At 39.3% G+C, this 18032-nt stretch overlaps 3 protein-coding genes across 4 annotated transcripts; 1 reads left to right on the forward strand and 2 right to left on the reverse strand.

Annotated features, from left to right (window-relative positions):
- Window positions 1-362: 362 nt before the first annotated feature.
- On the forward strand, window positions 363-4962 carry LOC109004296 (pentatricopeptide repeat-containing protein At5g42310, chloroplastic). Its single transcript, XM_018982812.2, has 5 exons — window positions 363-2231; window positions 3271-3423; window positions 3518-3589; window positions 4224-4404; window positions 4639-4962. The coding sequence occupies exons 1-4, from the start codon at window positions 489-491 to the stop codon at window positions 4332-4334; spliced, it is 2079 nt and encodes a 692-aa protein (XP_018838357.1). The 5' UTR covers window positions 363-488; the 3' UTR covers window positions 4335-4404; window positions 4639-4962.
- LOC109004297 (mast cell carboxypeptidase A) lies at window positions 4937-17052 on the reverse strand. Of its 2 annotated transcripts, none has more exons than XM_018982814.2 (11): window positions 16620-17052; window positions 15642-15696; window positions 15456-15566; window positions 15102-15239; window positions 8471-8540; window positions 8329-8384; window positions 7884-8009; window positions 6310-6449; window positions 5838-5910; window positions 5677-5751; window positions 4937-5486 (listed from the first exon to the last, which is right to left on the reverse strand). In XM_018982814.2, the coding sequence occupies exons 1-11, from the start codon at window positions 16850-16852 to the stop codon at window positions 5166-5168; spliced, it is 1398 nt and encodes a 465-aa protein (XP_018838359.1). In that variant the 5' UTR covers window positions 16853-17052; the 3' UTR covers window positions 4937-5165. The 2 variants fall into 2 exon arrangements, with proteins under 2 accessions (XP_018838359.1, XP_018838358.1); XM_018982813.2 differs by having other exon boundaries at window positions 15642-15699; window positions 16620-17051.
- On the reverse strand, window positions 8826-14367 carry LOC109004299. The gene is made up of 2 exons (XM_018982815.2): window positions 13975-14367; window positions 8826-13873 (listed from the first exon to the last, which is right to left on the reverse strand). The coding sequence occupies exons 1-2, from the start codon at window positions 14129-14131 to the stop codon at window positions 13224-13226; spliced, it is 807 nt and encodes a 268-aa protein (XP_018838360.1). The 5' UTR covers window positions 14132-14367; the 3' UTR covers window positions 8826-13223.
- Window positions 17053-18032: the final 980 nt, after the last annotated feature.

The following is an 18032-nucleotide window of genomic DNA, read 5'->3' on the forward strand; positions in this document are numbered from 1 at the left end:
AAATTTTTTATTGAACGATGTTTCCTAATTTAGTTTTTAATTTAAAAAAATTATTTATATCAATCTGTAGACACAGCACACTCAATATATTGAATTTAAAAAAAAAAAAACATCGTATAAGGTATGCTACGAATACAAACTGATATAGCAATTCTCTTTAATTTAATCAGAACTTTATAAAATTTATAAAGAAAAACATAAATACGTGCGTGCAGGAAGGCCATCGAATGATTTTTTTTTTTTTTAAATTTTATATTTAAAATCCAGTTAAAAAGAGCAATTATTACGTCATCACCACCTATTATCTTCGTAGCGGTCAAGATTCTAGACCGACTCTAAATAAGATTTTTTCTCATCCGCCGCTAACTGAAAAAATATCGAAATAACTGATAATCTCAAGCTCCTCTCCGAAGTGAGCAGCCTCCACTCTCTCCCCTCTCTCTCTCTCTCTCTCTCTCTCTGTGTTAAAAGATTATCCCTTCGCCAACATGTTTCTTCTGCCACCGCCCCTTCCAAATCGTTTCCCTTCAGTTCCGCTAACTTTCACAACACAGTTCCGCCACCACCGCCACCGCCATATATTCCAACCTCCACTTTCCGTTACAGCCATCGTTACCGAAGCATCCTCTTTCTCTGTTTCCTCGTCCAGACAACTTGATGAAGGCGACGACGAAAACGACATCAACAATCGCCGGTACGACTTCACTCCCCTCCTTGACTTCCTTTCTAACTCTCCCGATACCACCGGCAGTTCGGGTCCGGATCCTCCGATTTCACTTGACCCGACCGAGTTCCATCTCGCCGAGTCGTACCGGGCCGTGCCGGCCCCGGTCTGGCACTCATTCCTAAAATCCCTCTGTTCCTCCTCCTCCTCCTCCATTGGACTGGCATACGCCGTCGTTTCATGGCTCCAGAAACACAACCTCTGCTTCTCCTACGAATTGCTCTACTCAATTCTCATCCACGCGCTTGGGCGCTCCGAGAAGCTCTACGAGGCCTTCTTGCTTTCCCAGAGACAATCCCTAACCCCGTTAACCTACAACGCCCTAATAGGCGCTTGTGCTCGCAACGACGACCTCGAAAAGGCGCTCAATCTCATGTCTCGAATGCGCCAAGACGGTTTCCCACCCGACTTCGTCAATTACAGCTTGATTATTCAGTCCCTTACGCGCACTAACAAAGCCGGCTCCCCGATTTTGCAGAAGCTTTACTCCGAGATCGAATGCGATAGGATCGAGCTCGATTGCCAGCTTCTGAATGACATTATCGTCGGTTTTGCGAACGCCGGTGACTCTGCGCGTGCCATGCATTTCCTAGCCAAGGCTCAGGCCAGCGGGTTGAGCGCTAAAACGGCAACTCTCGTTGCGCTTATATCCGCCTTGGGAAATTCGGGTCTCACCGTGGAGGCCGAGGCCATTTTCGAAGAAATAAGGGACTCCGGATTGAAGCCAAGGACTAGGGCTTACAACGCGCTTCTCAAAGCGTATGTGAAAGCCGGTTCCTTGAAAGACGCCGAGTCGATCGTATCGGAGATGGAGAAGACAGGAGTTTTGCCGGACGAGCATACTTACAGTCTTCTTATCGATGCATATGCAAATGCAGGCCGGTGGGAAAGCGCGAGGATCGTCTTGAAAGAAATGGAGGCTTGCAATGTACAACCTAATTCGTACGTGTTTAGTAGGATTTTAGCGAGTTATAGGGACAGAGGAGAATGGCAGAGATCCTTTCAGGTTTTGAAGGAAATGAAGAGCAGTGGAGTAACGCCGGATAGGCATTTTTACAATGTGATGATTGATACTTTTGGCAAGTACAATTGTCTTGATCATGCTGTGGCCACCTTCGATCGGATGCTATCTGAGGGAATTGAGCCCGACACGGTTACATGGAACACGCTGATTGATTGTCATTGTAAGGCGGGGCGGCATGGTAGGGCAGAGGAGTTGTTTGAAGAAATGCAGGAGAAAGGATACTCGCCGTGTGCTACGACGTATAATATCATGATTAATTGTATTGGGGAGCAGGAGAGGTGGGAGGATGTGAAGAGCTTGTTAGGGAAGATGCAGAGTCAAGGGTTGCTGCCAAATGTGGTGACTTACACCACTCTGGTTGATATTTATGGACAGTCGGGGAGGTTCGAGGATGCGATAGAGTGCTTGGAGGGCATGAAGTCTGCGGGATTAAGACCATCCTCGACAATGTACAATGCCTTGATTAATGCCTATGCGCAAAGGGTACGTATGTTGTTGCCTTTATATCTATTTGCAATTTTATTGTACATTCATCCTCAAAAGGCCTCAACCAATTTGCTTTTAGGGGACGGTTGTATAATGAGTTGAGATGAAAGTTGAATAAAATATTATTAAAATATTATTTTTTAATATTATTATTATTTCGAGATTTGAAAAAATTTAATTGTTTGTTTATTATATTTTGTGTGAGAATTTGAAAAAGTTGTAATGATTAGATGAGATGAATTGGAGTCCTTTTTTATATCCAAACCGGGCCGTGAATAGGTTTTCTATAAGCAGATGCTCCGGAGAAACTTTACATTTATACTAATCTGTAGTTTTGAAACAAAACGAATGTAATGTAATTAGCAAGATGCTGTAATATATGGAGAAAAGTTATCCTTGTGCTTGATTTTTTGGTTTTTTGTTCCTCCTTATCTGTTCTATTCTCTTCTAAAAAAGTTTCTACCTGGTGCTCGACACCACTCCTATTTATGGAGCCAAGATTGCCTATCATTTCAGGTGATCATTGGCACATTATGCATTAGATTATTATGTAAATTAAACCATGGGATGGCTTAATTATACTTTTATTGTCATATTTTTCCAGAGTCATAATTAGTAGAACCTAAGTTTCTTGTGGCTGTGTACCTTTTGGATCTCATGAATATTCATTATTGATCATGTTCCTTACCCTCTGGAAAAAGTTATCCTCACTTTGGTTTTGGCTCAATGTAACCAGTGGTATATGTGGGATGTTACTTGACAACGTACAATATCACAGAAGCTTCAAGGCAACAGTTTTGGCATAATTCATTGAAATGAGAAGAAACTCCCATACAAGAGAATCCCTTCCTTGCCAAATAAATCTGTGCTTGTATTTGGAGCAACAAGTCTTATGTCTCTGAAAGAATATGTTCATTTTTGTTTTTGTATCATCTGATTGCAAATGTGATGATTGCTTATATAAAAAAAAAAAAATTGTAAATGTGATTGTTTCTTGAGGATGCGTTTGATAATCTTTGGTTTCAATTTTTGACAGGGTTTGTCTGAGGAAGCAATAAAAGCATTTAGGGTCATGAGAGCAGATGGCCTGAAGCCTAGTCTTTTAGCTCTCAATTCATTAATAAATGCATTTGGTGAGGATAGAAGGGATGTTGAAGCCTTTGCTGTGTTGCAGTACATGAAAGAAAATGTATGTTACCGATCTATTGCTTTTACCCGACATATATTTTGAAGTTTTACTGGTTTTACCATCTTACTGTACGTCCTTTGGAATCTCCTTGCAGGACTTGAAACCAGATGTGGTGACCTATACTACGCTTATGAAAGCTCTGATTCGTGTTGATAAATTTCATAAGGTATAGATTGATTATAGTGTTTAAAAGCATAAAAGAGGAACCCTGGCCGACTTTTATGACAAATGGTCCTCTGTATTTTTCATGTGTTGGCAAGTTAGATTTGGGTGCCTCCTGCCTTTACTTGTGGCAGTGAGGCAGTCCCGCACAGTTTTTCCTTTGTCTGTTTAGTATTTCTAGCTTAGTTATTGGGGTAGGGATTGACTACTGCACATGAAAGGTTAGAAAATGATAATGTAAAAGTTATTTTTGTACATGGGAAAAGATTATAGAGCCAAGAACTGTTCCTCTGTAAGCAACATGTAGGACTTCAGTGTAATATTTTTTCCAACAAACAATATGCAGGCAGCCACCATCTTATTATTAGGGTTTTTAGTATTTTTACCAAGCCCCAATTTTGACCAAATGTCCTATTAACATTTGATATATATATTAATTAGGTTAGATGTACTGTATTAAAAGAATGTCTTAGGTATGATACACATTACTGCATTCTAATTCCATTCGGTATGATTTACTTTGGTCTTGCAAAGCCTCATAGAATTACCAGGCTGAGAACTTCAAGATAAAGGAGATTTGACATTGTATATATGCTTTTTTGCTTTTCTATGTACTAAGTTATTTATTCACATATCAGGTTCCTTCTGTGTACGAGGAAATGATTTTGTCTGGGTGCACGCCAGATAGGAAAGCCAGAGCAATGTTACGGTCCGCTCTTAGATATATGAAGCAGACATTGAAATCATAGTATATGGGGGCCACACAGCCAAAGAAATGTACAGGGCTATCGTGTTTGTTCCATTAGTTATCTATTTGAGGTTAGTTGTCAGTCTTCAACCTGATATTTCAACAATACGTACTGTGGTATGCAGAAAGTTCCAGTGTTATTGAGGAAATCATGATGTTATGTTTTAATTTTTAATCCTGCAGTGTTGTTATCATCTTTATAATGCATGCTATACTATGATGCGAAATGTTTCAAGTCGTGTTCAAATACACCATTCTCTCCCATACCAAGTTGGTTCTTTTTGTTGGTTCAAATGGTTTTGCAGGCTATATTGATTCATGCAACGGTCGTTGCCAGAAAGAGATTTAAGGTATGGGGCAAATGAGTAGGAATGCAAATGCGGACCAAAGCCTGGCATCAAAGCACACCCAAATACGTGAAGATACATACCATTCCTCAGAAGCATCAGATAATACATTTACCTGTGTGCCGAATATAGTGTTGAACTATGCTTGTGGCAGATAATAGAGAGAGGAATGATAGAAAAGTCTTCCAGACTAGTTTTCTATTTTGTTTTTGTTGTGTAAAGGCACGAACAAAAATAATGGCATAAATCTTATCAATTCAATTCAACGGTCATAATTTTTTTTCCTCCAGTTTCTCATTATAAACTAGAAAATCAGACTTCTGGGTCAACCATATAAGATTCGAGTCATAATCAGCATTTACCACAGCCTCATGACAGAAGGGGTAAAAGAATATTTATTTTGTCTATAGACTCTAGTAAATACAACACTGCGTGCCTTTCACCAGGGTGAAAAGAAAATATATATATATTTATATATATATTTATCAGATGGGAATGCTAGCAATAACTTGTCTATTGGACTTGCTTTTTGAAATTCTGGCACAGAACATGAACATTAATAATACTGAGGATAATAAAAAGAGCCTGAAATACGTTCTAATCTCTTGGATCCCAAGCTCAAGCACTTCCATCTTCTTTCCATATCTGCTACTCCTCTCCATCAAGTAACCATCGAGATAGTCATCGATGGATACCCACTTGGCCAAGTTCGATCCAGGCAGTACCTTTGAACCGACTTCACCTAGTAGCCGTGGTCCCACTTTGAATATAGTGAAAAAAGCTGCAGACCAGTCGTTGAGAACTCTCTGAAACCCGAAAGAAGATATAGTTACAGAAATACGAACCTATTAATCTTGTTCTTAATCAACTGTATATTTCCTCAAAAAATTGATACTTATGTCCAGCAAACGTGAAAAGGAAAAATATTACGGGGAGAAATTAAGAAGTTCATAATCAAAAGCAACGAAAGACATGGAGCAATCCGTTCTAACATACATTGAATGTAGTGAGGTCGGTGGGATTGAACATTTTGAAGCAGTCGTTAGATGAGGCAGCTCTGTTTCCATATATCTGTCAGTCAATGCAACCAGATAAAGATGTGAAAGGGTCAAAATTGCTGTAAGCAATTACAGAATGAGGGATCTGATTTCACAAACCTCAAATGTAAAAGCCATGGGCACCTTTACAACGTCGTACATGAAATCCGTTGCGGTCCCATGTGCCAAATACCTAAAATTAAAGCAAGTTCAAACTTGTTGAAAGATGTAATAACAAGTTGAAACATGGTAGACTTTCCATCTTCCTAACAGGCCCTTTAGAACTGACGAAGAGGAGCACTATCATGTATAATGTGGCAGATACCTCAATTTAAGCAAACAATAAACTAGTGGAAAGTGTGATGGAGAGGTAAAATTTGTAACACTCTCTGGCTCCTCTAAACCTGCTGAATATCAGCACTATTTTGCATCAAGGCCATGCATTTTGACTCTCATGTAAGAATGGAAGATAAATTGATTCTACCATCCTCATAGCCAGATTCTTAATTCGCTATATATGTGCATTAATTCTTCACTAACTGATGGAATGTTTTTGTGATGATCATCGTTTCGAACTGTAGGAAATACTAACCCTACAGAGCCTCCACCAGATCCAATCACGCAATGCTTTTGGCAATGAAGATGGTTCACCTCTTCAAGCAACAACTTCATCTGATGTGTAGGAAGTCCATAAGGTGTAGTGTTTTTATGGTCATATGGCATAAAGAGAGCCTGCATGAACAAGCAACTTATGAAATCTGTCATATGCGAAGTATATCATGAGCAGAACACAAGGTAATTGAGAAGGAATAAGAAAACAATTCCATGACACTGTAACCATTGCATTTAAATTTACAGAAACTCAGGAGTGTGTTGGGTTCCCCTGTAAAAAGAACTGAAAATCCGCATTTCCACTGACTGCATTAAACAAGCACGACGGTAAATAGGCACAAATGCAGAGGAACTCTTTCATCCAAGTAATCGTTGATTTTAAAGGCACAGGGATTTTTCCGCCATATCAGGTAATCATAAAGTCAACCAATGGAAAGATAATTAGCACTTTGTCTTTCCTAAATAAATTTTTAACATATCTCAAAACATGCAATACCTGAAAGAAGCATTAGGAAAACCAAATCACCCCTATCTGGGTTAAAACTGTATCAGGCTAAAAAGACTATGGGTGAGAGTATCACGAAGCTGAGCAGGGGACAAGTCAAGCAGTTAATCATTAGTTTGAACCCAGCTTTGTAAAACTTAAATCAAGCATGAAACAATACCACAATCAGCCCAATTACAACTAGCCCTATTTGACCCTGCCCAGGTAAACTTGACCAAGCGTGATCTAGTTAACAAGCCTATAAAAGGCCACTCTCATCCTAACCAAGCTGATTTCAATCTCAACCAACTTTTAGTCGTGATTCACATAAAGAACAACCACAATGGCTAATTAAAAAGGACAAAAAATTTATTGACAACCCTTGCACATGAAGCCAGTATCATACACACAATTTGGCTTCTCCAGGATAATAACAAGGCCAAACAAACCGTTCCTTGGCTAACTTGAGTTTTTTATGAGCCATTAAAGAAAAAAAATCCTTGATTCCAAATTAAAGTACAAAACATAACCTCTTTTCTTTGAAAGATGGCATCGGTCAACCAAATGACAAAATCAACGACAAAGTTAACCTATAAATAGTTTCTGACCCATTTGAGTGTAGATCCTGCACTTCTAAATAAGAAACTTGGGTAGACTGATGATACTGAGACTGATGATGAACCGATGAAATTTGACAAAATGCACTTTTTATATTTTTTTCCTTTTTATTTCAATAATTTTTTATATATCTTTAAACATTTTTAAAAAATAAAAAAAATACCAATTCACTAATACTCACTTCCTTAATCCTCAAGTAAAAAATAAAAATAAAAAAATAAAAAATTCAATCGGTCACTTTTATTAGCAACTTTTCTCAGTTCAAATAGCATTTTCCTATATATATATATATATATATATATATATATATATTATAGGTAAAAGTATCTTTATTAATAAGTGTGACTGATGATATATTAAAATAATACATAAAAACTTAAGAAAAAGATAGATTAGCACGAGAGTTTAGAAGGCAAATGACCTGAGCAGTCGACAACAGCCAAAAATATTACCTCCATTCCAGAGTGCACATTAACCCATACATGTGGATCAAAAGACACGGCAAGTTTCCGCATAATTTGAGTTTCAGGCTCACTAAAAGGAGCAGTTCCAGGATTTTCCTCGTACGGATCATAATCCTGAAATTGGAGACCAACAAAAATAAGAAAGACTATCAGAATAAAAAAAACTGAATAGGACAGTTTAATAGTAAGGTGTTGCACGCGCGTGAGTGCACAGAAGATGCAGATGTATAAATGATTAGACCTAAAGCCACATCCAACTGGGTAAAGTGTTCTGTAAATCAATTCTAAACAGGGCAAATCTGAGCATAATTATCAAATTAATGCGTCATCACCAACAAGTTTAAAAGATGTATGCAAACATACAATGCAATAAGCGGTACCCAGCATAACTTATATATAGCATGATTAAAGTGTCAAAATAATAGGGATGTACCTTTTCCTTCTTGCCCCAATCTACACTCCAATTTCGGTTGAGATCAACTCCTCTCCCTGCAACAAAATTTCAAACAAAAGCATTTCAACACCACCCAAGTGGTCATCTAATTTTTTAATAAAGAAAAATTCAAGTGCATGACCATTCCTCCGCTCACAAAGATCTCCGGCTTCAACAAGTTTGCGGCCATTCAAATTTTCCATTGGCACCACCTGGCAGATCATAAGATATCAGCATCACAAAAATACCAAGATTCCTTTTTTTTTGATCGGTAAACAAAATTTTATTAATCAAAAGGAGGCAAAATGCCCAAGTATATGGGACATATACAAGAGCAACGCCTATGCGAGCTAGATTAGAGATACAAGGAATTCATGAAAAGACATGTCATGGAAATCAATTACAATCGACCAATGAAGCAAAGTATTGAAAAACAAATTTCTAAGCTCTTCCATCGATTGCTCTTGATCTTCAAAGCTTCTTGCATTCTGCTCCCTCCAAATGCACCACCCTAGACATATATGTATCATTTTCCATATGGATGCAATTTGAGGGTTGCCCTGAATACCTCTCCATGAGGCTAGAAAGTCACATACCCTTTCCGACATCACCCAAACTAAACCCAATCGAGCAAAAACTTCATGCCACGAGATCCTGACAATCTCACAATGTAGTAAGAGATGGTCAGTGGACTCGCCCCACTTCTTGCACAATATAACACTAGTCCATAACTATGATTTCACATTTCTTCAGGTTGTCTATAGTAAGAATCTTCCTCAAAGAGGCTGTCCAAACAAAAAAGGCTGCCTTTAGAGGTGTCTTTGTCCTCCAGATGCTCTTCCATGGGAAAGAATGGGCTGAGGTGTGCATGGTCAAAGAATGGTAGAAAGAACGGGCTGTGAAAACTCCCTTCTTGGAAGGGCGCCAATAAATCGTGTCTTCACCTACCCCCCCCGACACACGAGTGGAGTACACCTGGTCAAAGAACACCGAAAATTCATCCATTTCTCGGTCTTGTGCATCTCTAAGAAAAGAAATGTTCCATTGTGGAAGGCCATTGGAGATGAAAACTAAATCAGCTATTGATGCCTCTTTTCTTCTTGCTAAGCCATAAACTCGAGGAAAAACTTCCTTGAGTGCCCGATCACCGCACCATAAATTATGCCAAAATTTTAACTTCACTCCATTTCCAACTTGGAAACCAGTATGTGTTGCATATGTGTCCCAACCTCTTCTAATATGTTTCCAAAGCCCAATTCCATGAGGCCTACTTACCTTATTGGAACACCAACCTCCCCATGATTCACCGTGCTTCAAAGCAATGACGGTTCACCACAAGGCCTCCTGTTCATTGTGATATCTCCATAACCATTTGCCTAGCAAAACGTTATTCAAAGATTTAAAATTCCGAATACCCAAGCCTCCTTCTTTGATGGGAGAACAAATTGTGGCCCATTTCACCAAGTGAAATTTAAACTCATCCTTTATCCCTCCCCAAAGGAAATCACGTTGAAGTTTCTCCATGCGATGAGCCACCTTGGCGGGAATAATGAGAGGAAGTACGTTGGTAAGTTAGAAAGAGTGCTCTTGATGAAAGTCACCCAACCCCTTTTGGATAAGTTCATCCGCTTCCAACCAGCTAATTTCCTTTCCATTTTTTCTAGCACATCATCCCACATGGATTTTGATTTAAAAGTCGCGTCCAACGAAAGATCAAGATATTTCATGGGTAGCTGAGATATCTTGCAATCCAAGATGGACGCCAAGCTCTCCACATTGGGTACAAGCCCCATTGACACTATCTCAGATTTGACCAAAGTCACCTTCAACCCTGACACGGCCTCGAAGCATGATAAAAGAGCCCTCAAAGCTCGAATTTGCTCATGTCTGGCATCACAAAAGATTAGAGTATCATCAGCAAACAATAGATGCGAGATGTTGAGCGAACCTGAGGCTGCCTCACCAACTGAGAATCCTGATAAGAAACCACCCGCCACTGCCCCTGCAATCATCTTATTAAAAGCTTCCATCACAAAAACAAAGAGAAGTGGAGAAAGGGGATCCCCTTGTCGCAATCTTCGGGAGCTTTTGAAAAAGCATTTTGACGTGCCATTCACCAATATAGAAAAACAAGTAGTAGAGATACAGTAATGGATCCAAGTACGGCATTTAAAAAGCCACATCTCTCAAGTATATAAAGTAAGAATCCCCAATTGACGTGATCATAAGCTTTCTGCATGTCCAACTTGCATAGTAGTCTCGGCGCTCCTGACTTAATACGGCTCTTCAGGCATTCATTAGCAATACGTACTGAGTTAAGGATTTACCTACCTTTAACAAAGGCATTTTGAGGCTTCGAAATCAAACTTTCCATCACCTTGCTCAACCTGTTCGCCAATACTTCAGATAAAATTTTGTATAACCCACTCACCAGGCTAATGAGACGAAAATCTTTTACCTTTACTGTGCCGGTCGTTTTAGGGATGAGTGCTAAAAAGGTTGCACTGAGACTTTTCTCGAACCCCCCACATCCATGAAACTCATGGAACACCCCCATGATATCTTCTTTAAGTACATCCCAACAAGTTTGAAAAAAGGCAATGGTAAAGCCATCAGGACTTGGGGCTTTGTTGCCCGCCATACCTTTAACTACCAATCTGACCTCTACCTCCTCAAATGGCCTTTCAAGTTGTTCCAAAGCCTGCAGATCAAGAACATCAAAAGCCAGCCCATCAAGTCTCAGCCTCCATGAAAACTGTTCAGAAAACAACTTATCATAGTAATTGACAACGTAATCTGAGATCTTGGTTTGGTTGGATGAGGCCGCCTTGTCTATCATCAAAGTTTCTATAGCATTGTTCCGCCTATGTGAATTGGCCACCTGGTGGAAAAACTTGTTGCATCTATCCCCTTTCTTCAACCATAAAGCAAGTGATTTTTGTTGCCAAGATATTTCTTCCAAAAGAGAGACCCGTTCAATGTCCACAGTCAATTGAGTTTTGCGTGCCCGCTCAGTTCCAAATAGTACCCTCTCCTCTTCCACATTCTCCAAACCCTTCAGCTCCTCCAAGAGAACAATTTTTTGGCTTTCCACATTACCAAACTCTTGTGAAATTCACTCATTCAAGTCATTTTTCAAAGACTTTAATTTACAGGCCAAAATATAACTAGAATTGCCATGAAAATGGTATGATGACCACATTGACGTATTCTGTCCAAAAAACCTTCAGACTTCAACCACATGTTCTCAAATTTGAAGTATCTTGGACCTCTTCGAATGCCTCCGCAGTTCAACAGGATGGGAAAGTGGTCCAAACATAACCTAGGTAATCTCTTCTGAATGAGGTCCGGATAATGAGCCTCCCAATCCGGTGAAATTAGAAATCTGTCAAGCCTTGACCAAGATGGAAGATCTCGGTTGCTAGACCAAGTGAAAGAGCCACCTGCAAGAGGAAGATTCTGTAAATTTTGTTCAAAGATGAAGCTAGAGAAGTCTATCATAGGTGGGTTGAAACCCAAACCACCCGATCTCTCACTCGGAAAACGAGTGACGTTGAAGTCACCACCGATACACTGAGGAAGGTCCCATACACTGCCAATACCGGCCAACTCATCCCAAAGTAAACTTCTGGACTGATCAAGGTTAGGCCGATAAACTCCGGTGAACGCCCACCGATACCCATCTATGACATTCTTAAATGCGCATGCCGCCACATAATCTCCCAGAAAATCCTCCATTTTCTCCACCACTCTCCTGTCCCACATTACTAGTATTCCCCCGATTGCTCCAATGGACGGTAAATAATGCCATCCCACTTGACTACAACCCCACAAACTTCTAATGATACGCAGAGAAATAATTACAAGTTTTGTTTCTTGTAAAGATACAACGTCCACCTTCCATTTACAAAGCTGATTTCTAACTATAAAGCGTTTATCTTTCTCATTCAGCTCCCTTACGTTCCAAGAAACAATCTTTGGTTTCATAAAACCACATCCTTTGCCCTTCCCCTCACTCTTCCCCGGTTAGAGCTCTTTCCACTTGCTCCATCATTTACTGTTTAGTCAAGTCTATGGAGTTCTCTTGCTCCCTTCTTAGCTGATGCGAGCTTCCTGGGTGATCCCAAACTGTTCTTTCTAGCTTCTATAGCTGCAAAGAGGGCAATGAGATGGTCCTCAAAACCATCGCATAAAATCCCCATACTGAATTGCATCTCCTTTGCCTTGTTGAGGACCCAGTTTGAAGCCTGGTGGTTGCTGTTCTTCAACGGATGCAGGGATACCAGTGGGAGTGGGTCTTCCCAGCAACACACATCTTCACACGCCAAGGAGACTGTGCCTGCCGTCCCCACATTATCAAACTCTCCCTCAAACCCAAACGAATCAAAAGGAATCAAAGCCAAAGGGCTTCCCGTTGTCTCCGTGTCAACCTCACCACCCCTCACCGTTGTAGGGTCCATTTTTGATCTTGAGAGGGCCGTCATTTCAGCCGTTGGTACAGTTTGTGGTGCTTCCATGACTGTTGGACCAGAGTCGCTAGCCTTTTCTGCCTTGAAAGCCAGCCCAGTTTCCCTAATGCCTAACGACGACGCCACCGTAACTCCCCCCTCGTCCGGGAGACCAACCACCTGTTCGCCTGCCCCCGTCGACCAAGTCTAGGGTGGCCCTGTCCGGTGGGTGTCAGTCGCCGATAGAGAAGCGCCGGACGAAGACCCAGCCTCTTACGTTGATGGGCCTGAAAGCTTGGCCCTCCATCTCCAGGTCTGCTTCTCGAGCCCTCCCTTTCCAGGCCTGCCGTCTCCAAGCCTTCTTCTCGAGCCAACCTCATTCGTAGATGGGCCTGCATGCTGACCGGCCCAGTTCTTGCCTGATACACCAACTCCCCCTGTGACCTTCTACGGGCCCAAGGTCTTAGACCCAGTCACTTGTGTGCTCAAAGCCTCAGGGGCTCCACTTGCTATTTCAAGCCCCTGATCCATGCCCAGATCTACATCAATACTGTCAATTAACCTCATGAGCCTCTCTCTCTCAGCTATCAGTTCCTCCTTTATTCTAATTAAGGAAATCTTCTCAGCTACTCTCCCCTTGATCAGAGAGCCTTCATCCCTTCTTGTGTAAACATCTCTGCCATGGCTTTCCACTCTGCCCTTCTCCTTCAAAATTCCATCATTGCTCTTCAATTCAAAATCTGGACTACTGGCAGCTCCTCTCATGGTTGGAACAACTCCAACTACAGCCTCAGCATAGGTCTTGGCAGAGGTATTGTTCTGTACAGGAAGATGGTTGGGAACCTCCCTCCCATACTTCTCCCCTGCAGTTTTCACCCCACCATCACTCATCTCACGAATCTCCAAACCCAGCCTTCTCCATCCTAGACCTCCAACATCTTCTGGGACACTGATGATGCTTCTCCTGCCACCACCTCTATATTCAACAATGGCCAAATGTCTATCGAAAGCATTAGAGGATCTCTGAGCAATATATGCACTGCTGCCATAACTAAAAGTTTTAATGTAATCCTTCTTGGCATCAGCTTGACCGCAACCTTCAAGAGACTGCACAACCCATCTCATAGGGTGAAACTGATTACCAACTCTTTAGCCACCTTTTTAATGTAATCCTTCTTGGCATTAGCTTGACCACAACCTTCAAGAGACTGCACAACCCATCTCGCAGTGGTGAAACTGATTACCAACCCTTTAGTCACCTTCCTTCCCCTCTCAATGATACGTAATGCTCTACTTCCTGCATGCACTATCTCAAACAACTTTGATTCTATGAGAACTACCTTTCTAAACCCCATCCTTATATGTAAAAACTAAAAAAAGATCATCTGGATCTCAATAAAAAATCCATGGAGACCATCTTCAAAGCCAATTCTCAAAAAAGCAGGGAGTGTACGGAGAGAAAATAAGGAGGAGTTAAGCTCTAAATTAAGACTTCATTAATACCAAGATTCCTCATAGCAGTTCCCTAAAAATGGCAAAGAAATTAGATGGCATATTTGACAAGAGTAGTGCTAGTGTGCCGCCTAGCTTTGACAGCTGGGCGTGCACACTAATACAAATTTTACTTTTTATTTTTTTCTTCTTTTTTTCTTTACATTTTTTTAACATATTTAAATATTTTTTAAAAAAATACACCAATTTACTAACAGACACTTCCTTAATCAGTAAGTAAAAGAAAAAAAATTAAAAAATTAAATGCATGAGCGGTCAAAATGAGAGGACAAAATTAGGCGGCATAGTAGCATTATTCACCTGACAATTTAAATTTATTCGCTATAAAACATGTCGGTCACATATATGGCAATTTAAATCTTTTCCATACAAAACATACATCCTTTTATAACTGCAACAATGCTGTAACAGAGCTGCCCAGGGATTTCAGTTCTACTGAATCTAGATTAAAGTTGAGATATCGTTCAAAGAAATTAACATAAAGTACATAATGATCAACTAATTATCAATGAACAATCTAGTATTTAAGATTTAAATATATAAACATAAGAACCATGAGAGGATATATTATCTCTAGTAATCTACTTTGAGACTTGTCTACTGACATGAGCACTGAGAGCTATCCAGTTCACTCGGTGGGTTTGACTGCCACAACAGTTCACTTGGTAAGCTTGCATATAGGCAATCTTTGTTCATAAATTAGTAACTTAAACATTTGATGAATCAAAACCCAACACATAAAACAATCTGTTTTACTCAGTAGAAGCAAAATGCAGCTACAACAAACTGTTCTAGAAATTTAATAGGTGCTACCTTTATGACAAGCTTGTCAAGGATACTATTTAGTGAAGCTGGGCTCATGTTGGGTAGAAACTGTTCTTCACTTAATATTGACAAAATCCGAAAAGCAAGTTCAGATGTAATGAGTTCCCTTCCATGCTGGCCAAAACTCTGGAAGACAAGGAATTATCTGTCAAAACACCAGAAATCACAAATCTGTGATAATCTATCCAGTATCCACTACAAGATTTCCAAAGTACATTGTTATTTGTTTCTAAGATCGTACTATACCCTTAGAAACTGGACAAAATAAAGGCCAAACAAGCAACTGCTTAGCTACATAAAAAAAATTGTTAAAAGGCTCCACTACTTGAACAGAAAACTTACAATAAGAATCCGAAACTTTGACCCATCATCACTCTCTCTCCCTTCCCGGCAATATGTAACTACTGAGATCTCAGCCTGATAGCCTTTATTTCTAGATTTAACTGTTTCAATCTGTCAAAGACATAACCAATCAGAAAATGAAGATCAAGCATAATGGCTACTTCAGGTGAATCACAGACAACCTACATTGAGTTTGCCCGGGTGACGCTGGACCAAAGCCTTTATCTGCTCCATCAAATTGCTACTACAAACGTCGAAGCCGAAAGTTTAATCATAATTTTTGGGTTAGGCATTATCCCAAAAGTTTAAGCCGAAGAAAGATAACCATCGTATATGGATAAACCAGATAAGAATAGACAAGCAGGTGGTCAGTTCCTAACACACATCGTTGATTTTTGCATCTTTTGGGAACATATACTCGATTAGGTCAACTGCCATGTTTGGGAAGTGAGATAAGTTGAGAACATCTCATCTCATCTCATTTCAAAACTTCTCATAATTTACTTCCCAAACATTACTCAAACATAAAACACTTTTTAATTTCAAATCTTCAACTTTTTCAGCTAATCATTACCTAATCATTACAATTTTTCCAAACTTTCAAACAAAATACAAAAAATAATAAAACTTTTTTAAATTTCAAAACAAAAATAATATTCAAACAAATTTTTAACTTTATAATATTTTTATTCAATTTCTTCTCTCTCATTTCCCAAAATCTAAAATAACATCTTAATTCAAGTCATTTCACTACTATTCACAAATCATTTCACTATTATTCACAGAATCCTCATTTCATCTCATTATCCATCTTGGAAATATATGGAAAACGAAAAGTCCACGCATCGAAGGTTTCAGTTTCCAACAATTCTCAACAGCCAAATGGAGTAGTTAATAACTGAGATCCAGACTAAAATTTACAAATTCAACAAAAAAAGTAGACAATCTTGACATGTAAAACCATGGGAACTTAACTACACATTTCCAGGATTAAAACAAAAATATATAAGTTTGATCAAATCCAACAACCAATTCAACAAAGTCCGGTCTTTTTTTTTACCCTGTAACTTCTCAAGAAACGAAGAACACAAACAGATATTTTGAAATATAGAACCTATCCAAGCAAGAAAAGAAAGACAAAAACAGGGTTTCATTAGGAATCACCTGGAATGGTAGAGATCGTGGTCGATGGGTGTCCATGACATTAGGTTGGGATTATTATTCCCATTAACGACGACTAAGAAAACCGCGTCTTGCAGGAAAGCAAAGAAGCAGAAGCTGATTGAGAAAGAAGATGTGAGAGACAGAAGCCGAGGACCACGACCCATGACGAGAGAAACAGTACTAAAACAAGACGAGGAAAAAGACGAAAAACAAGCTTCCGTTCTGTGTTTCATTTCATTTATATTCCCAACAGTCTCTGATATTTCTCATCCAATGTTTGGATTGTGGAAAAACACTAAAAAGAAAGCACAGACAGTTTTTGTGGAATCTGGACCGTGAAAAGTTGGGGAGAGAATGTGTGGACTCGCCAGTTTTTGTTGTCTCGGAATGTTATCCCGCCGGATTAGGAAAGGTTGGTAGCGCGTTGTGATCTCGTCAAGATTTTGATGATCTGTTGACACATATGCCTGTTTGCTTCTGCCCATTGGGAATGTAGGGCCTCTTTCTAATCCAAGCAACTGGACGGTGAAGCTGCATGATCTGTCGTGCTATTACTTTGTCGGGAGTATCAAAAATAAATTTGCTTTTTTTAAAAATAAAGGTACAAATCTTCCGAATTATCAAAATTATTTATATATTTTATTCCTCTTTTAAATTTTTTTATTTAATGATATTTATAATCATAAAATATATAAATATTATATATATATTTTTTAAAAAATAAGTAAATATAAAATTTACATAAAAAAATTAATTTTTTAATATTATATCTTTTTTTAAAAATAATTACACAATTCTTATATATTTTACGACTGTATTTAATATTACTATAAGTCACAAATAATGTAACATCAAAAAGATATAATAAATATAAATTAGAAGTACAGTAATATTATTTTTTTACATATATCTTATTTAAGCGGTGAAGTCATGATTCGGTTGTTTACTAATGATTGACATAATAATTTAAAAAAAAATGATAAGTATAGATAATTTTTTATAATATTTAAAAATGAGAAGTATTTTTATAAAATATATTTTATAAAAATAATATGATTTTATAAAAATATTCTTATTTTATAATATATATGATCAAATATATTGTGCAAGTATTATTATTACTTTTTAAGTATGGTTGAATTAAGGGAGGATAGCCGTTCGAGCCTTTTCGGCCCCCATTTCTCTACACGCGCCCCACCGGTATGACGGCCAGCCGCCGATCTTCAAAACCTCCAAATCCGGCGTCCATCGGAGTGGCGCGTAGACCGCACGCGCGGGACGAAAATCCGGACAGCGTTTGGCGCGTGGGGGCCACGCGCCACCGAGGAATCCTCTACCGACACCACGCTCGGTTGCTGTGGAACCGCTGGCTCCGGGTCTTCCAAGTCTGACCGTCGGCTTCCCTCCCAGCGT

The sequence above is a fragment of the Juglans regia genome, chromosome 8 (assembly GCF_001411555.2).
Source record: "Juglans regia cultivar Chandler chromosome 8, Walnut 2.0, whole genome shotgun sequence".
Classification (NCBI taxonomy): Eukaryota; Viridiplantae; Streptophyta; class Magnoliopsida; order Fagales; family Juglandaceae; genus Juglans; species Juglans regia.